At 36.2% G+C, this 21,716-nt stretch overlaps 1 protein-coding gene across 7 annotated transcripts in view; it reads right to left on the bottom strand.

Moving 5' to 3' along the window:
* NFIA (nuclear factor I A) overlaps positions 1-21,716 on the bottom strand; it is a 358,991-nt gene that overhangs the window by 121,502 nt on the left and 215,773 nt on the right. For all 7 annotated transcript variants that reach the window (XM_023536201.1, XM_023536200.1, XM_011369530.2 and 4 more), the window contains one exon: positions 1,420-1,494. In XM_023536201.1, the coding sequence (XP_023391969.1) occupies positions 1,420-1,494 (75 nt within the window). The remainder of the gene's footprint in view (positions 1-1,419; positions 1,495-21,716) is intronic.

The following is a 21,716-nucleotide window of genomic DNA, read 5'->3' as shown; positions in this document are numbered from 1 at the left end:
TACTTCATAATATGACAGCAACATCTCCCTTCTATCTCACAACCTGCTGCTCCTAATGACTCATTCCTTAGGGTTCTGACCCCCCTACATGATACCCCTGAATCAAGCAAGGGTCCATGACTCCCAGAATTCTAACCATCATAGTTACCTTCCTGCTGTTTTCCTCGTCTAGCCTCAGGTTGTAGATTTCTTCAAGTTCCCTTGGGCCAGTCTAATAGCATGGATTCTAGCATTAAACAGATTTAGCTTAACCATTTACCTACTGTTTGGCTCTGGGTAAATGACTTCAGTAGACCCACAATTAAACTCATTTATAAAAATGAGAGTAATTTCTTATCTGACAAGTTTATGGCAAGGAATAACTTATGTAACACGCACAAAAACTTAGCACAGTGCTTGGCAGATAGTGAATGCTCAACAGTCATTCTCTATCTATCCCTCTATCCTCAGATCCTCTGCCCCCACCTTGTATCCCATTTTGGGATTCTTAAGAGTCTTCCAGCCTTAAGAAATAAGAACTGACAGAATCCAAAACTGTGAGATCAGGATGGCTTGGTTTGCTTGACCTAACATCTTGCCATGAGACCAATCTCCAAGACAGTAATGCAGTGAATGGGGGGAGGCGGGTAAAATGAACTTAAACAGAAAGATTTCTCTAAACGTCACCTCGTTCCACAAATGATTTGATTCAGCTTAAAACCGATTTTAACAGTATAAATTTTATCTATAAGTGATATTTTGAAGTAGGAGGAGGATAACATTTTTAATATTTGGTATTTAATTTTTCTTCTTGTTATTGGGACCTTAAACATCATAGTCATTGCAGGTATGCTTAAATAAAAACAGTGATATTTTTGAGGGAAGGCAACTGTGTGTATGTGTCTATCTGTGTGAGAGAGAGTGAGAATATCCTATACCTTCTCCTTGGACTGTCTGGATTATGTCATAGAAAAATATAATCAATGACCCTTTGATCAATGGAACAGGGTGGTGACAGGTACTCTTAATTCACTGTTGTCGGTGATTATTGACAAGCTGGTAATGATCACGCTGTACTGTGTCACTCATGCTTGAGGGCATTAGCATTCTTTAAAGGTCAAAACCAATTCTTTTTTTAATGCAGAATTTCTTAGAAATCAGGGAAGCCTCAGAATTTTTTTTAAACCAGGTGCACACTGTAAACTAGAGAATATGTGAAACACTCAGGATTTCAGTTCTTTCCCTCTGTCTCACAATCAAATGACATCAAAATTTCCTGATTTAAATTCCTGGCTGTTAAAAAAACTACATGGCAAAAGTCTTCCAATGGGCGAATGAAAAGAGGATTTTAAAAGCTATTTATGTCTCCAGGAGGCCTAGGCAAAAGTAAGCACTAACCAAAGGCAAATCCGTACCAAATTAAAGCAAAATTATACTTACTCTGTGACACTCTTACTAGCTCAGTCACACTAAAAACACCTGATGTGACAAAACTGTCCTGGAAGCCCAAATGTCCTGGGGAAACAAAAACAAAAGAAACAAAGTGTCATAAATAGAAGATATTTGGCAACAGAATTCTAAACATGAGTTTCGTTGTGATTAAAAAACATGACGTCTAATTTCATATTCTGCTCTAGTTAGAGTTTCCGTGGGAGGATACAGTCATTTAGATATGTAGAAGTTTTTTGGGGGGGTTTGAATCTGGAGGTTATGGAAAGCTTTGACACAACTGGGTGGTTTTTGAAATGGTTAAAAAAAAAAAACTCAACAGGAAATCTGAAACAAAAGATGATTTAAAATAAATGGTTACCTTGGCTGACCTCTGAGACCTTAAAACTGGGATGAAAACAGCCTACCTAAGAATCAGCCAGGATAGCTAAATTCCATAACAGTTTCTAAATATTATTCTCTAAAGAAACATCTGACGAGGATTAGCTATTCATTCATTCAAATCAAACAAGATTTAAAGATGTTCTCTTCATTTCTAGAGGCACCATAGGGTAAATCTTTAAAAAGCCAGACTAGAAAAAGGAAGCCCTTAAAACATAAAAGCAAATTCTTTTGAGCACAAATAAAAATTTATATTTGTTTCAAGAACAAGAGGTTTTTGTGGGTGAGTTGTTTTTCTAAAGATAAATTAGTAGTTCATCATCAATTACATATTACAAAATTCAAAAATTCATTTTTGATGGATATAGTTAATTTCCTTTAAGATATCTGATATTACATCTATTATCAACTGCATGTTTATTTTTATAGTACATTCAGGAACATAAAATTTACAAATGGCAAGGAATATGTAATTGATGATACGTCATTTCCCTCTCTGCTTCTAAAGTTTTCTCATGCTATGTGTCTCCCATAGGTAGATACTAGTTGAGAGATCTGTGTATAGTATAGTTAATATAATCACCTGCTTTAACATTAAGGACAAAGGAGAAGTTGTTGGCTGTTGGTTGAAGGGGTTTTTAAAAATAACTGTTCTTTGAAATATAGAACACTCCTTTAAGAAATGCAACATAAGAAAATAGATGAATTGGAATATATAACAATTCATAAATAATTATATTATAAATAAAAGCCCATTATGAAAGGGAAGCAAGTTTACCTATGGCATAGTTTATTACCAATAAGTGTGTTAAATGTCATGCACGTAAACACATGCAATAAATCACATTTTAGAGGATTATAAACAGACCTATAAATTCTTCTTCTTTTGGTTACATTGGATTTCTGCATAAGAATGATTTTTTACTGAGACTTGAAATAAAATTTTCTGTTAATTTTTAAATCAAACACACAATCTATGATCTTTTAGATAAACAGCTCTAATGTTTAGAATACTCAAATCACAAATTGCTTTTTAAAATAAAATGGCACTATGTGTGGTGATGGATGTTAACTAGACTTATTGTGACGATCATTTTGCAATATATCCATATAGCAAATCACGTACATCTGATAATGTTATATGTCAATTATATCTCAATTTTTTAAAAATGTATATACACCATCATTTAAATAATGGCAAAATTTCATTTGAAGAATTGCTTAAGAAATTTTACCTCCCAAATAACCAGACCCAGGTAGTTAGTTGACTATTCTTTGGAAACTGCCTGAGGTGTTGTTTCTTGGATTCAGAGAACTGAGAAGCAAAAATAAATAAATCAATAAAGATTCTCTAACGTGTCCTTGACAAAACAGACTATAACATCTCTCTCTACTGTGACAATGTTCACTTCACATTTATCCCACAGATCATAACAAAGGAAATCCAACCACAATGTACATTAAGTTTGACTTAAAACACATACAACAAAGGCAAGGAAATTCGTAGTTGAATAGGAAAATCTGGGTTGATCTCCAGCTCTTGTTCATCTCTGTGTGCGTGTCACTTGCCTGCAGGCTGATACTTGTTTCAGTTCCAACCTTTGAAATTCTTTATTTTAAGGACAACTTAACATGATTTTCTGTATAGAGCCAATGTGAACACATTTGCTTTAATCTTGTCACCAAAAAAGCAAGCAATATATACTGAAAACTAAGTTCAGTTTGGCACAAGGGCTTGGGAGGGGGAAAACCCCTGTTCTTCCATTTGATTCCTGCCCTGATTGCCCCATTCCTGTTGTCCACCTTTTAAATGTCGGTGTTCTCCAGGGTTTACGCTCATCTCTCCCTACATATATGTATATTTCCTGTCATCTTCTCTATTTTCCTGATGTCAGCTACCAGACTTGACTGTGATATTTGTGAAAGCTAGAATAATGTTTTGTTTTGTTCTCCACTGTATTTAATGCCTGGGACAAAGCAGATAGGAAGTGAATATTTGTTGACTAGTGGATGAATGAATCAATAGGCTAATGACTCTCAAATCTTTATCTTTTGCCAAGATCTCTCTCCTGGGTTCCAAACACATGAATCAAATGTTTATTGTATATTTCTATCCAGATAGCCCACGGGTATCCTCAGACCCAACATGTCCAAAGCTGAGCTCACTTTCTTCTCCCCAAAAACCTGTTCTTACTCTTTTGACTTCCCTACATCCACCATTCATCTCATTTTCTGTGTTTTAATGACATCCCTGCCTCTTATAAACACCTACATCCACCTAAACCCCACTGATTTAATTTCTTACAATTTCTTAACTCCATGTACATGTCCACCTCCCTCTTAAAGCTGTGGCTCAGGCTTTTCCCAGTTCTCACCAGCCTCCTAACTATGTTCTCTATCCTCAGTCTTAGCTTCTCCTCTAGTCCGTTCTCCACTCTGCAGCCAGAGCTGTCTTACAGGCAAGTCTGATGATTCATTCATTTATTCAACAAGTATTTATTGAGTCCCTACCGTGGGCCAGGTGTTGACCTAGGGGTTTGAGATACAGTCCCTACCTTCGGGGAATTTATAGTCTATGATTAAAGACAGCTGAAAATGTAAAACAAAAGAATATTTTAAAAATTATAAATGGTATAAATTACATGAAGAAAACAAATAGGAAAAGCTTTAGGAAGGGTGATTAGGGAACATCTCTCTTAAAAGCTGACATTTGAAAGATACTAAGGAGTCAGGAAAAGAAGAGGAAAGGGCTGTTTAGGCAGAGGGATTAGCCCGTAAAAAGTCCTTGAGAAAGGAAAAAACAAGGTGTTGGAGGATCTAAGATAAAGCCAATGTGTTCAGAGCTTACTACCCTGTCAGAAATCTTGCAAGAGCTCCACAGACTGCTCAGGGTACAGCACAAAAATGGCATACGACCTCCATGTAGCCTCTGTTTTCCTCTCCAGGCTCATTTTTTATCTATTGTTGCTTGCTTCCAGGCCTACTCCTTGGCCTAAGTGAATATATGTTCCTCCATGGCTCTGGTTCACCTCCTGCCCTCACATTGCTCCTTCTTCCTAGATTTCCTGTCCTTCCTACTTTTTGGTTGGCTACCTGCTACTTGTCTTTAGGACTCAGCTTTGTTGTCATCTCTATCAAAAACCTTCCCTGGAGAAAACTCCTTTTCTCTTTTCTCAATATTGATCTGCTGTATACTCTGTATAGTTCTAATCTAGGACTCTTAGTGTATTGAGTTATAATTTTGTCTTTTTCTCATATTAGACTATGAGGCCTTCGAGAAAGAGCATCTTCTGTGTCTTCGGCCCTCCAGGTCCTAATGCAGTGCCTGGTATGCAGTGAGCACTCCAGAGATGTCTCTGAATAAACACAATTCAAGTTGGGCTCAAGTATGTGTATTTTCCTTTTTATAAAAACATTGACAACTTTTTAAAATGTCTCTTTCTCTCTCTCATCTCTAGCAATATGTTTGAACTACAACTGAGCCAGTGTGCATCTGCAAACTATTAAAATGAACCATCCAAAGAGTCCCTCCAAACTAAAAAGGACAAGGACAGGATAGATAATCCATTTAGATAAAGCTTCTGATCAAGAAGATGCCATCAAGTTCTCTGATGAGAAATGTCTGGGGGTTGTTCTATTGTTGAGATTATGGTTCATGTGTTGAAAGACCAAATTAAAATAGAGTTGAAGGGCAGCATTACTTAACAGATACAAGTGGTAGAAGGAAGAAAGGAAGGAAGGAAGGAAGGAAAAAAGGAAAAATAGGAAAAAAGGGAGGAAAGAAGGAAGGAATGAAAGGTTTAGTCTGAAGCTTAAACTAGTATCCTGTGTGATCTTGAGAAAGTCACTGCCAAAATAACAATTTGATCCTTCTTCCTTCCCAGAAACCTGCCTCTTAAGGCTTATTTTAAACAGAATATGTGTAATTTAGAAGGTGAAACATATGTGAATGTACAATAACCAGAAAAATAAAAATAAGGGTAGAATTATTTCACAAATTCTGATGTAACCATCTCTTCACAGTATTATGAAATTATCATGTAACCTTGACTGCTTTTATATTTATAATGTGTCTCCAAAGAAAGCTCTGTGTAAACATGCCATGTAACTTTAAATGACTATGAAACTGGTTTTGTTCCTTCACCAATTATTTGGAAACCGCTGATGAACTCTAGAGGAAGACAGCAACAAGAGATGAAACATAAGAAATGATGGAAAAAATGACATGGCTAATGTAATTACTAAGCAAACCTGAGCAGATTAATATTTCGTTCTCACTAATACAAACCAAATCATAAAAATGACTTTCAGGGAAATAACACTAATCTGGGTGTTCTACTTTATTGCAAGATGAGAGAAAAATGGAAAAGAATATAAAAAGGTACATTTAAGTAATTCTGAATTCAGATGTTAACACTAAAAGATCCTCAGTTGGAAAGCTGATTAAGCATTCCTGAAAGGTCCCAAGATTTACATTTTGAATAGGGTCTCTCAAAAATGAGTGCAAAACATATACTTTTGCTAAGTATGTCTTAGATGAAAAGCCAGATTGCATAATGATCTGACTCTTTCTCCAATTCTGAACTACTGTTCAGGAGCAATTGTAGAGGAGATTGCAACGAGATGCAGATCTTTTTTCATTTTATATAAAATGACTAAAAAAGTTCATTTGCTGCAGTCTTGTTCAATGAATTTCCAATTAGAGTAGAGATTTCAATACTTTGGAGTCAGTCATACTCACAGTAGGAAGAGATTAGGCTTTCTGGGAGAGGTAGAAATATAAAAAGTGAAATTCTTTTATGGGTGGTTAGGAAAAGCAGCTCTCTTTACCTCGATGATATCAGCAGTTATGGAAAATGTCATTATATGGGAACTGAATTTCATCCCATAAAGGGACCGACCATCTAATCTACCTTTAAATAGGCAGGAAAGGAAAAAAAAAAGATCAACTTGTAGAAAGACTGGTAACCTTGCAGAACTGTTCAGAGGTCAGAGAAAGAAACAGCTGGGAATGAACCATCCAGGGGGTTGTGGCCTGTAAAGGAAGTGTCGATGTCCACGAAGTGGAACGAATGTGTCTGAGGAGGAAAGCCTATCCACAAGATGTATTTTTGTTTGTCCTGTTGGGATAACAAAGGACTTAAATGACCAAATCTTGTTTGGCTAATGGATGCAGGTCAACCACAATACACAGATCATTTCACTGAAAAGAAGGTATCTCTATTCTATTCCACCCTTGATAAATAGGTTCCATTACTGGTAAAAGACAGGCCTATGACTGGGCCTATCCATGCTTATATTACGGGTTACTCAAAGGGAAGAGAGCTCCCTCATTCTCACATCATTTACATCCCAAAAGTATATGGGATTGCCTGTGACGTGCAGGCCCTGAGCTAAATCCCGATGATCCCGCTCTTGCAGAACTTATATTCTTGTCCTTCTAAAGAAGAATTTACTTCATCAACACTGCTCCTCCCTGGAATTTTGATTTCTCCTTCTGTGAACTCCCTGCTGCCTTATGAGCCACCCAAGGGAAGAGAATATGGATCCTCAATCTGCCCTCTGGACCTCAGTCAGTGCGTTCAGGTATGCTCTGTCGATACTGCAAAGTTGAGTAGAATTTATATTCTACTTGTCTTATGGCATAGCCTCTGTCTACTTTTTTTGAGTTATTTGTTTACTTGTTGTAGCTCTGTATTCCTACAATAAACCGAATGAAGGCAGGGTTGTGCCTCATTTTCTTATATTGCCCACAAGGTCCAGCACAACCTTTGTTCTAGTTGTGTAATAAGCATTTATTCAGTGATTCAGATGAGTGACTTGAGATATCCTTATTTGGTAGCCCTCTAAAGCACAATGTAAATTTTATTAGCTTACCTCCAATGATAAATTATTTCTATACTTTTAATTTGGAACATATTTAGAAAACAGGTTTTTTTGGAGGTTAGGTAGGGGTATATTCCTGCTGACCCATTAAGCCCAAATTCTAAAATTTTGGTCTGATTTTTTATTATACATTGACTATTTAAATTATTCTACCATTCATTGATGATATTTGAGATATTTAAAGAATACTTTCTTATTTAAAACAAATGCCAAAAATTTAGACAACTAAGAAACATAGTAGCAATAAAAATACACATACGTTCTGTTTGTATGATTAATCTTTATGATAGTAGAGAAAATTTTATTTGGTAGTGTGCTTACGATAAACATTGAAAGACTGATATACAGTGCTGGACCAACAATAAGACTTAAATATTTCTATATCTAGGAAGCTGTGTCTGAGAATTTGTAAAACAAGAAAATAATATTTGCCAACAAATAATATGGATGAGGTGTTTGAAAGAGGTGTTTTGAGATTTTCAGATGAAAAGAATTGTTATAAATGCATTTGTAATATGGTTATGATTGTCATTCTGGTTTATTATAACAAATCAAGGAATTATCATTAGTATGAGACTAATGTGTCTTAGCTGAAAAGAAAGATGAATGAAAAAGAAGTTTTAGAACTATGAGTCATAGGAATATGTACTGTTGAGTTCCTTCTGTTGCTCTACATTTCCCTGCCCTGCTCAGGTACTGTTATTCAATACAGGTACCTAGTCTATGTTTTTTATTTGTTTGTTCTGCCATATCCATAAAGATAAAGTCAATATTTGGTTTACTGCTTTCATTCAACAAAGATTTTTTGAATGCTTGTTAGATGGCAAGCGCAGTACTAGGTCCTGGAGATACAACGAGAAATAACGCAAGATCTTTACTCTTCGGGGCTTACAGTTCCAGTTTAGGAAGATGTTTATACCAAGATCTCCAGTAATGTATTTATCTAAAATTGTTTTTTTTTATAAGACTTTTTTAGGAAAACTTTAACAGCTAACAAAGACTATTGTGATGTCTTCCTTTACTGATACTGCTGGTTGTCCATGGTGACATGACATACCCATGGTGACAACTACAGACCACACAACTCAGCCTCTCTTACAGTTAGGACTGGACACTCACTACTGGAAAGTGAATGGAAGTGCTATAACCAACTTCTATCCCACCTGCCTGAAAAGAAATCTGTGCCCTAAACACTCTCTTTTCCTCTTTTTATGAGCAAAAACAGTTTTCACCATGCAGACAAAGACAGTGGAATAGCAGAGCCACGAGACAGAAGGAAATGAGACCCTGAATGACAGTGTGGAGAAGAACCACTCTGCCAACTTAGCTTGATCATCTGGAAGAGTTACCAAAAAGAAAAATAGATTTCAATGTACTTTAATCACTGTATTTTTTTGGTCTCTTTGTTATAGCAGCCTAGTACTTACTCTAACCAACATAAGTGCCAACCTTTCCCTTTAGAATCTAGAGTGTCACCAATTAGCAGCCCACAGGACAATTCCAGTCTGTGGACATATTTTGCTTGGCTAGAACAGTACTAATTCTTTTTTTTTTTTTTTGCATAGAAATGTTTTTAAACTGTGCATGAGTTTATAAATGTATCACATTCCCTAATATTCCTCATTGTATTTTCTTTATTTAAATGACCTGTAAGGTCCCTGTAGGCATAAATTTGTTATGCCTACTAGGTGTCTTATCTGTACTTTAATCCACTAGCACAGTGGGGAGAGAATGGATGGATGGTTGGTGTCTTCTATCCAATAAAAAAGCCATCAGTATTTCATGATTTTCTTGAGAATTAAGTTGAGACTCCTTAGCTAGGTATTTTAAGCCCTTCAAAATCTGGCCTCGAATACACATTTTCAGTGTTATCTTCCAATACTACCCAAATATATGCTCTCTATGCTAACAGCCAAGATGTTCCACCTACTATTCTCCAAATACTGATATGTTCCATCCTCCATATTAGGGTTCACATCAGTGCTTCCCCCAAATACCTCACCAAAAACAAATTTTAAAAAAAGATACAAATATATATAAAGATTTCTATTGTAAAATAAGTTTGGAAAACATTATCACACCCTTGGGGAATGACAAGGAATATTTACATGTTAAAGCCTCTGAGAGTTCCTGCAAAAAATAGACTTTCTTAACATTACTTAGCTATTTCCCAAATAATTAGACACAGATATCATTTGTTTTTGACAAATGTTCTGTAGATACATTGTTCTGCTCTTTTTCCTTTTTTCTCCATTTGGTTTATGTACCAATATGCTGAGGGGAAAGCAGAACCTGACCTCTTTGAGCTAATTAACACTTTTAATGCAAGGCCCAAGGACATTCTACATCTTAACTTGCAATTACTTTAACATACCTACGTTAGAAAACTGATCAAGCTGGTGACAGATATGGTAAAGTTAGGCTACCTGTTTGAAAGATTTATCTATTCAAACTCTTCAGGTAGTATTAATTATCACCAAAAGTATAGCTTTCATTTATCAGTATTTACTATGTGTTTGGCACCCTGCTAAGCACTTTAGACACATTAGCTCTAATTCCTCATGCAACTTTGTGTAGCTGGCAATATTTTGTATAGCTGATCTTATAGAAAAGAAAGCTTAAGCTCAGAGAGGTTAAGTGACTTGCCTACGGTCACACAGCTAGCGGCAGAATTAGGATTAGAACACAGGTTTGTTTAGTTCTTTTATATAATAAATTTTATTGCACTTTAATCCATCATATATAACATCAGAGACTAACCCAAAGGCCTTATCATATCTTTTCATCAATTCTTATACTTAATAAGGGAAGAGTAGCATTTCATTAAATTAAATTTGATTGCTCAATGATTTCAAATAAAGTCAATTTATGAGTTTGAGTTACAAGTGATTAAGCAGTTCATTAAAGGACTATGTCTAATATCAAAACATCTAAATAAAAAGTGAAAAAAGATTTTTATTTATTTGTATGTTTAGAAATATTGGATACATGACATGGAATGAACTGGAAATGAAAAGAGTTTAAAGATCATCTAGTAATGGAGTAATCATCATTGTATCATCATAACAAAGAATTTTAGAGTAATAAAATAATGAGGTTTGATTTAAAAAATAATTCATTTAATATGTTTGCTTTCCTATAACTTCTCATTTACCTCAATTTTGTCCTTTGGAATAGGCAGAATAAATCTAATCTCTCTTCCATTTTGCTACCCTTCGAATATTTAAAGACAGACCCTCAATACCTAATTTTATCTCCTCTAGGCTAAATATTCTTTCTTTCATTGTTTTGTTATATCAACAAATTAATTTCCCCTAAACATTTAGAATCATGAATTTATTAGGCCTGTAATAAACAGAAATAGGCATTTTGCAAGTGGACCCAACTACAAATTAGTTCTGTTAAAAAAAAAACAGAGAAACACTTGCTTTACGAGATTTTTTTAAGCACCACAAAAAATTTTTTAAAAAAGAAAAAAGAAAATTTTGCTTTATGTTAGAAAAAGTAAATTCCATATAAGTAGCATATAAGATCAGTATTTTATATTTTAAAATTAATTTGTTATTTTTTTAATGCACCCTAAACTTAAAAGTATTTTTTAATTAACCTGGTTTTGAACTAAAAGGGGGTTTAAAGCAATTTTATTGTTTTTATGTTCTGAATCAAAGTTTCCTCTAATCTTGGACAATAACAACTGGTCATGTATAAGTGGATCAAATTATTTGTAACAGTTTCAGTTTCTGCTTATGAACTCTTACATATACTGGAGAAAAATAAGAAAATTTATTCTCTGAATACATCAGAAACTGATTACCTTAAATGAAACAGACATGAAACTGGATCACCTGAGGGTTACCCTGGTTTACACATGTAAAACAGCAAAAAAAAAACCTTAATGCCCATTGTCCTGTTCTTCTTTTTTAAGTTTAATTCACATGGCTGTGGAACCACTTACAGGGAGCCCTGCTTGCTAAACCACCTGAGGACACAGGAAATGACAAGGGAAGAAGATGACTACAGGCCATGTGCTAATTTTAAGACACTCAACACTGATTTTGGTTCACCAAGCACGGAAAGAAAATCATTCATGAACTGAAACGATATATTTAACAAGAAACCTTGCGATTACTTTCCCAAGACTATAAAAAAGAAAGAAAATTACAAATAGGTAGATGTAGTTTTCCAAATATATAATAAAATTAGTTAATGTTTAGAACCACAAGATACAAAGAGCTTTCATCTTTTTAAAAGTCATTTGCTTTGTGCAATTCTTTTTCACTTACCCAGCAATTACTTAGTTACTGATGCCATAATTCACTGTGTTTATTAAATTACAGACTCTATATTATACATTTCTGCCAATACTATGGCATGCCACAAATCGTGTGGGCCACTATACTTTGAAGTTTGCTGGCTTAGCAAAAACACAAAGTATTTTCGAAGTACCAGAAAATTCTTTGTGAAATATAACAGAAGGAATTAGACTGTTCAGGCCATGTCGTGTTAGCACAATGGAGGAACACTTTTAAGACTTTAAAGTCATGTAATACAATTCTAGGCTGGATCTTTCTTGTTAAAAAAAAGTAGAATGGGAGTGATTGGAAGAGAAAAGGGCCAATATTTGACAACAGAAATCAGCATAACCTTTTAACTGCAGCAGCCATGGGTGACTGCCCTTTGACCTTGAAAGATTATGTGGGATTTCAATGACAACAGCTGGAAGTGAGCATGTGTGAATAGAGAACACAGATCTGAGGCCTGGTACAAAAGACTGCACAATCTCTGCCCAGATCAGAGTGCTGATTAGAAATTGTTTCCTGGTCCTGGCTTAATAGAGTGTGATAATGAAAGTTTTTTTTTGGTTGTTTTTTTGTTGTTGTTGTTGTTTTTTAAATTCTTCCAGCAAGAAATCATGGGTCGATTTCTTTCATACCTACTCTCCCCTTCAGCCACTCAACGCTTCTGGACTTTCATACGTAATAGGCCCATTTTAATTAAGGATATGGTTAAAAACAAAGCTTTGCTTTACGAGCCACTTCTCGTAGATAAAATTTCTTTACGTCTTTGAGTCCCTCTCCTGAGCTTTAAAATAACCTCTATCGTGGCATTTCACATAGGATGCCATTATTTTTTGTTTAAGGATCTGTCGCACACAGGCATACACACACATCCTAAACGAAAACTCAATGAAAGTGGAAACTATGTCTCTCTCATCTTTTTAATTCTGCCAGTAATACAGTATATAATATATGGTGGGTCCTCAGTAGATGTATGACAAATGAACACAGAAAAAAATATGTCTTCTTCTCTACTTATTCTTTTTATTCTTGAGATATAGATTCCTACAAACACATTTAATAATTTCATCTTTTTCTTCAACGCATTTCACATGTACCTTAGCAGTTTTTTTTAGTTAAGTCTTTAGGTGTATTTATCCAACAAGAATGTATGAAAAAGATGAGTAATTACTTCCTTTCAAAGATAAGGAAACATAACCTAGTAGATGTAGCGGTTTGACTGCTTGGTGAAGGTGGCCATTTCGATCCGTAAGACAATCAATGAATGACATTTATTGAGCTAAAATGCACATAAACTGACGCAGGTGCATTCTCAGATTCCTGTGTAGGATCCCCATACTTGCTGACATTGCTTTGAAACCACCAGAATAATGCCACATAATTACTGAAAGGACATCGGGTTATGACTCATTTATGTTGTTTTGATTTTACCATACAGTCTTATCTAACTTGCATTGCCCCAAATTTTGCTAACTACTCTAGCTCTGGATTTTGCTAACTACTCTAGTTTCTATATCAAATTAGCAACTCCTTAGCTTCAGTAGAAGTTGGCCTTTCCTTTATGCAAATAATACCCCAAGTCAGGCAAAAAACAACCTGGCTGTGCGGTATGAAACAAGCAGAGGCTGGTGAAATTGACTTCCAAATCAGACATGGGTCGTCTGCCTACATCGTTCTATAGCAACTCTAGATGTTATTCCAAACAAGCCATGGGACAGGCTGTTTTTCAGAACAGACCGAATCCATTTGCCATTTCAAAATTCTATAAACAGAGTATTAAGGAATTCAATTCCCACAGCAACTATATGGGCGTTGGCTTTGGATTTATGGGAGTTTCTGCCAAGCTCACATATTTGTAGAACTATTGGTTTAGAGTATCCTTTGTAGCTCTGAGCAGGAGGGACCAATGCTTATGATCTCAGTTCACTTTAAGGAACTGGGTCTTGCTGGTGACAGGTATACATGATAAATGTTCCAGAAGGCTGACCTAATTTCCGCTGAAGTGAGTGTTTTGCTAAGAACATTCCCTCAAAGTGTCAGCTTGCAACCAAGGATTCAGACAAGCCAGTGTCCATTCTCCTTAGTGAGTTATTACTATTGGTTACGAAAGTTCACTTAACATGAAGTTAATTCTACCTCACCTGTCAAGCTTCTCCAGACTTACTTTTGAATTTAAATAAGTAATATATCTAATTGAAAATAAGTAACTATCAAACATACTAAGTTTCATAGTTTTTAGTCACTTGTGGTCAGAAAAACCAAACACTCCAGGCTAAATATAAATCAAGGTAAACCTGCAATGTATTTATCTTTTCTCTTGTAAAGGGATCAATGTGGCGATATGTTCATTCATCTTGTCCTTCAAAAATTATATTTGCAAGGTATTATTTACATATAACATGGTAGGAGGGACAGTATAGAAATTAGAATCCTAAATATCCTAAGTCTCAGTTTCCTCATATGTAAAATGGCACTAATGGTTGTATCCAACCCAGAAGTTTGTTAGGAATAATGAGATAATGCACTTAAAACACTTAGCAAAGAACCTAGGGCACAAAATATGTTCAAAGAATGATGGCTACTATTATAAATAATAAATATATTCTTTATATATCCTAGGTCTTGAATCATATAGGAAAATTTTAAAAGAAAAAAGAGGGAGAAATAACTATGTTCTTTTGATATGGAATAGTAAATAATATAGGTATTCATATAAAAGGTGTGTATGTAAATGAAAATGTTGATAACATAATTTTATTTCAGCGACTTTTTGAGTAAAAATAAAATTATTTTCTAAATCAAATAACACAAAACTTATAATTAAAAACAAATCCTCTGGCATGTCTTAGGTTTTTCTAAAGTGAGATAGAACAGTACTTAGTTTCCAAATTATTTTAAATAAATTGGGTATAAATTTTAGGAACCTAATCCCTAAATATAATCTTATTTACTTATTTATTTATTTATAAAATATAATTATAATGCCTAAAATAATTTTAAATATAAATCTCATCTATTCTTTAAATACACAGTGACCATCTAAATGAGCTAAACATTATCCTAGATAAGAGAATACATACTTTGGTCTTATATTTTGGGGGTGATAAGTATAGATACCCAATCTAGAAACGGAACCTAGGTCATTTTTTTTTTTTCAGATTGAGTTTTATCTAGTTTGCAGATCTAGTTTTCAATAAATAATATATAGAGGTATTTAGAAAAAAAGAATTCAAGTGGCCTTTTTTTTTTTTGCCAGTTATTAACACCAAATGTAGAAACACCTTTTTGAGATGAACTACTCTCTTGTCCAGAGCCTCCACACTTCAACTCCTTACTTCAATATAAACGGAGAGCCATCAGAAAGCATCATTAAAGAAAGGGTCTTGATTCTTTATAGCTTTAAATCAATGCTAAAAGAATTTGCCCTTTTAGGCAGAAGAATGATCGACATGTTTCACTTTACTAACTTTGATCACTGATGCACTTTATGATGCAGGCCATTTCCTTGATTTTAGGGAACAGAACCTTTGTTTGACTCACAGAATGGACCGAGTACATCTAAGACTTAGCTTTAGCTAAGTCAGGGCACATAAGTTCTCGGAATTTCTGCAGTTTTTCTCATCAAGGTTATCAGCATTTTGAGGGGGACTCCTTCCAATGTTCAGAACTACGCTTTGTGCTATAGGGCTGTAAGCATCCCTGGCCTCCAGCACTGACTGCCAGCAACATCCCCTCCTGTGATAACCAAAAATGCCCTTACACATTTCTGAACACCCCTCAAGGGGAGCCATATTGTCTCTTGGTGAAACATACTCTTTAGCGTATGAATACTGTTTTACAAATCTCATTAGGTATTTAACTATGCAATTCTGCCCACTACTGAAATGGCTATTGTCTCTATAATTAGAATATAAATTCTTATAAGCCAGGATGATTATTACAATCCTTCTGAAATTCCTTTCCATTCTCAGTCATGTGTTGGACCTACGCCTTACCTTTACCCAAAAATCCAGTTTAGATATTACAGTTAGAACTTTATTTTTAAAACTTGATTTTATTTGAAATACTATTATTTTGTTATGTTTTGTTTTATTTTGTTTTGTGAGAGGGCTCTCATTCATATAGTCCATAAATATAAAACAAACATTTTGGACTTTCTGGAAGAATCTTGATTTCAAATATTGGCTTATTGGTCTGTCCGTGTATGTGAACGTGTTGGCCAAGCCTCTCTGGGCCCTCTTAGGAATCAGGCAGCATTTTGTTTGTCCATGATAGCATCATTGTTCCTAAAAGTCCACAGACTCTACAGAAATATGAAATAACATGCAAAAATTGAAAATAAATGTGCATTCTGTTCTCTGCTCTCAATGAAAGGATGTAGGTGGAATAAGAAGAGACCCAGGGCCAAAATGACCCAAGTCGCCATTGCTGGTAAAACTAAACCAACAACACTCTGAAACAAAACAAAACAAAACAGGAAACAAAACTAAGCAACAAGAAGCTACATGTTGTAAACCAACCAGGGATTCCAATGAGCACCTTTGCCTCCACTGTTCATTCAGGAGGAGGGCAGCTCCTCCATTTCTAATGTGTTTTTCTCTAATCATTCTGATATTTTATTGAAAACCTGTCATTTTTCCAAAATAAGAGCCAAGGGCAGCTACTCAGTGCCAGGTTGCACAGAAGTCCTGCTTTGTGATCACCAAGGGACACTCCTTTTGCTCAATTCCTATCCCAGCACTAGGAAATCTATAAAATCTTCCCAGGTTGTAGGATAGTTACAGACCAGGGCGGAGGCCTGTGTGTGTGCACGCATATGTGTGCATATCTGTATGTATGTTTAATTTTGTTTATTCTCTCAAAAACCCACAAAGAGAAAAGCACTTTTTTTTTTTTTTGTCAGATGTAAACTGTCAGGAGCACTTGAAATAAAATATTTTTTACTAACATAGGCATTTCTGATCTTCAGTGTTGTCATTAGCAACAATGCCATGAGGAACATGATCTGTGGCTAATTTGAACATGGAGCCCTTCTGGACACAGCTGGTGAAGTCAATAGCATTCTGCTCTTACCATATAGTAAATCGTATAAAAAAGTCAGTAAGCTTGATGACCAATTTCTGAGGTCCTAGTTGCCATCAAAAGGATTAGGGAGAAGCTAAATGTATTTTTTAAGGTGCTTTATTATAAAACTAAAGTTTTCTCTACAGCCTGATTTGTTCATCCAACAAACACCCATTGATGCCAACCTATGAGCCAAGTGAGATGATGAACTTGGAACAAATATCAACATATTCCCTATCCTCAAGAGCTCACAGTCTAACAAAAACACCTTTCAAAGAACAAGTGAGAAGACTTGATTCACATCTGCAAGACCCAATTCAATGTCACCACCTTTTGATTTCATTTCTGTATCTTTCGCATATCACAGGCCTCTACATTGTAGGCTCAATAAATATTGATGACTGCCTGAGAGAAAAAGATGAAAGTGTAAGTCAAATTTAGGGGGATCAACAAGGATATCCCTATGGCTAGGGAGCCATCTGTGTATGTTGGGGTCAGGGGAGATCGCAAGTGTTATTGCTAGATAAAAGTTTGAAAAGATGATAGGGCCAACATTTGGAGAGTTTCAACAAATTTGGACAACATTCTTTAATGGTCAGTCTTGAACCATAATTTACTGTATAACTGTTATTAGGGGAATATTTTCTAGAGCTTATTATTTATTTTTAAGTCAGACATGTTTCTAGTTCAATTATTGGCTTTGTGACCTTGAGTACACTAATTAAACTTTCATTAATTTATCCAAAATACATTTGTTAAATACTTCTTCCATTTCAGGCACTAGGACAGGCATTGGGGTGCATGTCTTTGAACTTTAGGTACTTGTGGTCTAGTGCGGGCAGCAGGCTAATATAGGGACGATCACAATAAACGTGATAACGGCTCTGGTAGTGGAAGCAGGCTCTGGGTACACAGAGGAGGGCTAAACTAGTCTGGCAGAGTTAGGAAAGGCTTTCTGGAAGAGCACTGATGGCTTATACAGTCCCTAGTGACCAGAAGGATTAATACAGTGAAGCAAAGGAAAGGGGCACAGTTTCTTTGTGGGTGTAAGAATAACAATAAAGTAATAATAGCTAATATTTACTGACTGCTCACTATGTGCCAGATATTCTTTTCAGCCTTTTCATGTGTTATTTTTTTTTGTGATCTGCAAAGTGCTATGAGGTAGGTACTATTCTTCTGTCTTCACTTTACAGATGAGGCAAGCGAGGCACAGAGAGTCTAAGCAACTAAGTTAAGATGACACAAATAGTAACTGGAAGAGCTGGGATTTCAACTCAGGCAACCTAACTGAAGAACCCATGTTCTTAACCACAGCACTATCCTTAACGGCATGGATAAAAATACCTACCCCAGAGGCCCAGGCACTGAGAAAGTGTTCAATAGATGATAATGTGATTGTGAGCACTATTACTGTTATCAGTGTATGTATACAAATCCCTGATCTGAAGAGCTAACTACAATAGATTATTTTTCCCACCAGATGATGATGACCCAGTAGATTATATCCAAGTTGAAACTCTAGCTTCACAGTCAAAGGGAAGTGTCTCTCACCAAACAACCCTATGGGAAGGTTATTTCTTCCACATTAGTACCAGATTGTTTTGATCTCTCAAAACAATCTGTATCCTTTAATACCACTTCTCTACTACCTCTTCTCCATACATATGATTTTGATCCAGCCTTGACTACTACTTAATTTACCATATTTATGTTCACATGTGCAATCTTAAAGCCATACTGACTAAATGGTAAAAGCTGAGACTGAACACTTGGGGGACAAAATTGTAAAAAAGGTTTTAGTTTTTGTTCATCTAAAAGGACTCTGTACAGAATAAATCTTATTGGAAAGAAGTCACAATTTGAACTTTTTTCAAGTCAAACTATCGTGGAGGGGGTCGGCAGTGAATTACAGAATGCCACTAAGAACCGTGACTTGAGAACCCATCTAGGTTTGCCAATCAAGTTAGATAATAAAGGGTTCTAATAAAAAACAAACTTGAAGCATTGCTGATACCTATATTTTCATGAGAGCCCATTAAGAGATGTGAATACTGCACTTATAAAGGTCTTGTGTAGACAAAAGATGAGGGATATTACAAATCTCTTTGTTGGCCCTGGTTCACCTCTTAAAACTCTACTTTCCAACACCCAAAGTACAGGCCAATTGTGTACTTACAAGTCTATGTGGCCAGGCTTATCATTATCAGGTATTTATTAGGTTGCCAGTGATATAAAGAATGAAGGTGTTACTGCACAGAATAGGAAACACATGGCTCTCCATACCTTAACGGCAGTCAACCTCTAGACAGAAGTGGGCAACCTCTACTCCCCACTGGGAGAAATGATTCATCTGAGAGGCAGGCAGCACAGGAGAAGCCTAGGCCTTGCTGCTAGACAGACACGTACTCAGATCCCAGCTTTTCTCCACTAAATGGCTGAGGACATTGAATAAGCTATGTAACCACTCTGGGCCTCAAAGTTCAAATTAAATGAAATAATGCATGGACTCCAGCATAGTACCTGGCAAAAGCTGTAGATGTGAGAGGCCAACACAGTGGGCACCATTTCCTAATATTGCTTGATGCTATGTCTAGGCACCTAAGACTTCAACACTGATTCCAAAAGGCTCTTCACCATGTATGGAGACCTCTATACATCAGAGAAGTGACCAGATTATTTCATAATACTAAAATCTGCCAGTAGTAGTAACTTACTGGACTACACAGCCCAGTAATTTGAGGAGAGCGTTACATGTGTTTACTAAATAGATTGATGAATACCTTGCTTATTAAGTGGAATTCAATACATGTTAATTCTTCCTTTACCTTAATCCGATGGTTCTCAGTTGGGGGTGATTTTGCCCTCAGGTGGCATCTGACATTGTCTGGATACATTTTCAGTTGTCACAATCGAAGGGTGCTCTTAGCATCTAGTGCGTAAAAGCCGTGGTGCTGCTAAACATCCTAGAATGCACAGGACAGTGACCCAGAAGAAAAAGTTTCCTGCCCCAAGTGTCAGTAGCGCTGAAGTTGAGAAACTTTGACCAAATTTTTACTCAACTCCAGCATGGTGGGGGTGTGTGTGTGTGTGTGTGTGTGTGTGTGTGTGTGTGTGTGTATTTTTTCAGAAAATGCAATGCAATAGTAACTGAATGCCTATTGTTCCTTAATTCATTCCACTGAAACTTACTGAGTGCCTACAATTTGCCAGGATTGTGTTAGTACTGGGGAGAGAGAAATGAAGACCTGCTGGCCAGGAGCTTATATAGGCACGTAACAGTGGAAACATCATGTGGGGAGATCACCATCAAAACGGAATCATGTAGGTACAAGGGGCAATGAGAACACACAGGAAGTAGCATCTAAGAATACATGGGGGTACGGGGAAGGCCTCACAGAGGCAGAGGCCTCACTTGTGTTGACTCTTGAAGTATAGGAGGTATAGGAATCAAGGGGAGGGTGGGAGGGAGGAAGGAGATGGAGGAAAGACTGAAAAAAAAAGAGAAAGGAAATAAAGCAGGTGGTATGCCTGGCTTCTGAGGGCTGGAGCTAGGAGTTGGGAACACTAACACTGAAGAGTCTGACAGGCCCTTCCTTATAGGGACACTGCTGGCATTTTGGGCAAGTTAATCTTTCCCAGCCAGGACTATCCAGAACATGACATGATATTTAGCATCCCTAACTTCCCCCTCCTTCATCCCCCATGCACTAAAGGGCAATAAGGTGCTTCTTTCGTAGGCATTTTGACAAGAGGGAGAGAAGGCTCTGCTTATTTTCAATACCCCAAAGCACCAGCACCATCTCCACCATTTGAGCCTGGTTAAAGTACTGCGGAGCCCTGAAGAGTCTTAAGTTTGCAGTAATGTGATCAGAGAGGTGAAAATGGCAGTTCTAAATAGAAGGAGGTTGACACTGCCATTTCCAGTGGTCTTTTCCTACTGCTGCACCATGGTCTTATTCTTGCTGTGATAGACTTGTTAAAGTCTGATACCACTTCCACAATACCAGAAAATGTGGCCACCAGCCCAGCACACTGAAGAGATTTCCAAAGCACAAAAAAGCACTGAATTGATTAACATTTCACCTGAGACACATCTCAACTGAGCAATTCCAACTGGGTCTTACTTTGTAAAACATCTCTGTCACTGCAAAACTCTCTAGGTATTTAAAGCAAATGGGTTTAAAAACAGACTTCCACTATATTAAAAAGTAAAAAGGAAGCAACTGCTCCTAGTCATGCAATCATTCTATAAAACAGAAAAGAAGAAAAGAATCCACCTAAATTTTTATATTTTTGAGGTCTTTTTTCCACTCCCTGAACTGAGGAGAACTTGTTACTGCCTTTGACATATATAAAACTCTGTGAAAATTTTCCTGTTTTTCTCTCTCACAGTTAAAAGCAAGAGAAAAAAAGATGGAGGAAGAAGTAAGAGAGAATATTTCTAGAAATGTGAAAAAATTTAAGTAAGGACAAATCATGGATAGATTTGTGGGTTAGGGAGATTTTTGGTGGCAGTCAGGGAGGGGACGCTCACATTTTTCCCAAAATGAAAGATGGTAGATTCTGATATTGAAGAAGAGATCGAGACTCCAAGATTCATAGGAGTAACATGTAGGGAACATGAATTAGAGGTCTCTTAGTAGTCAATCCTGACAA

This window comes from Pteropus vampyrus, unplaced genomic scaffold (assembly GCF_000151845.1).
Source record: "Pteropus vampyrus isolate Shadow unplaced genomic scaffold, Pvam_2.0 Scaffold151, whole genome shotgun sequence".
NCBI classification, from domain to species: domain Eukaryota; kingdom Metazoa; phylum Chordata; class Mammalia; order Chiroptera; family Pteropodidae; genus Pteropus; species Pteropus vampyrus.
This window is presented reverse-complemented; position numbering and strand designations above follow the sequence as displayed.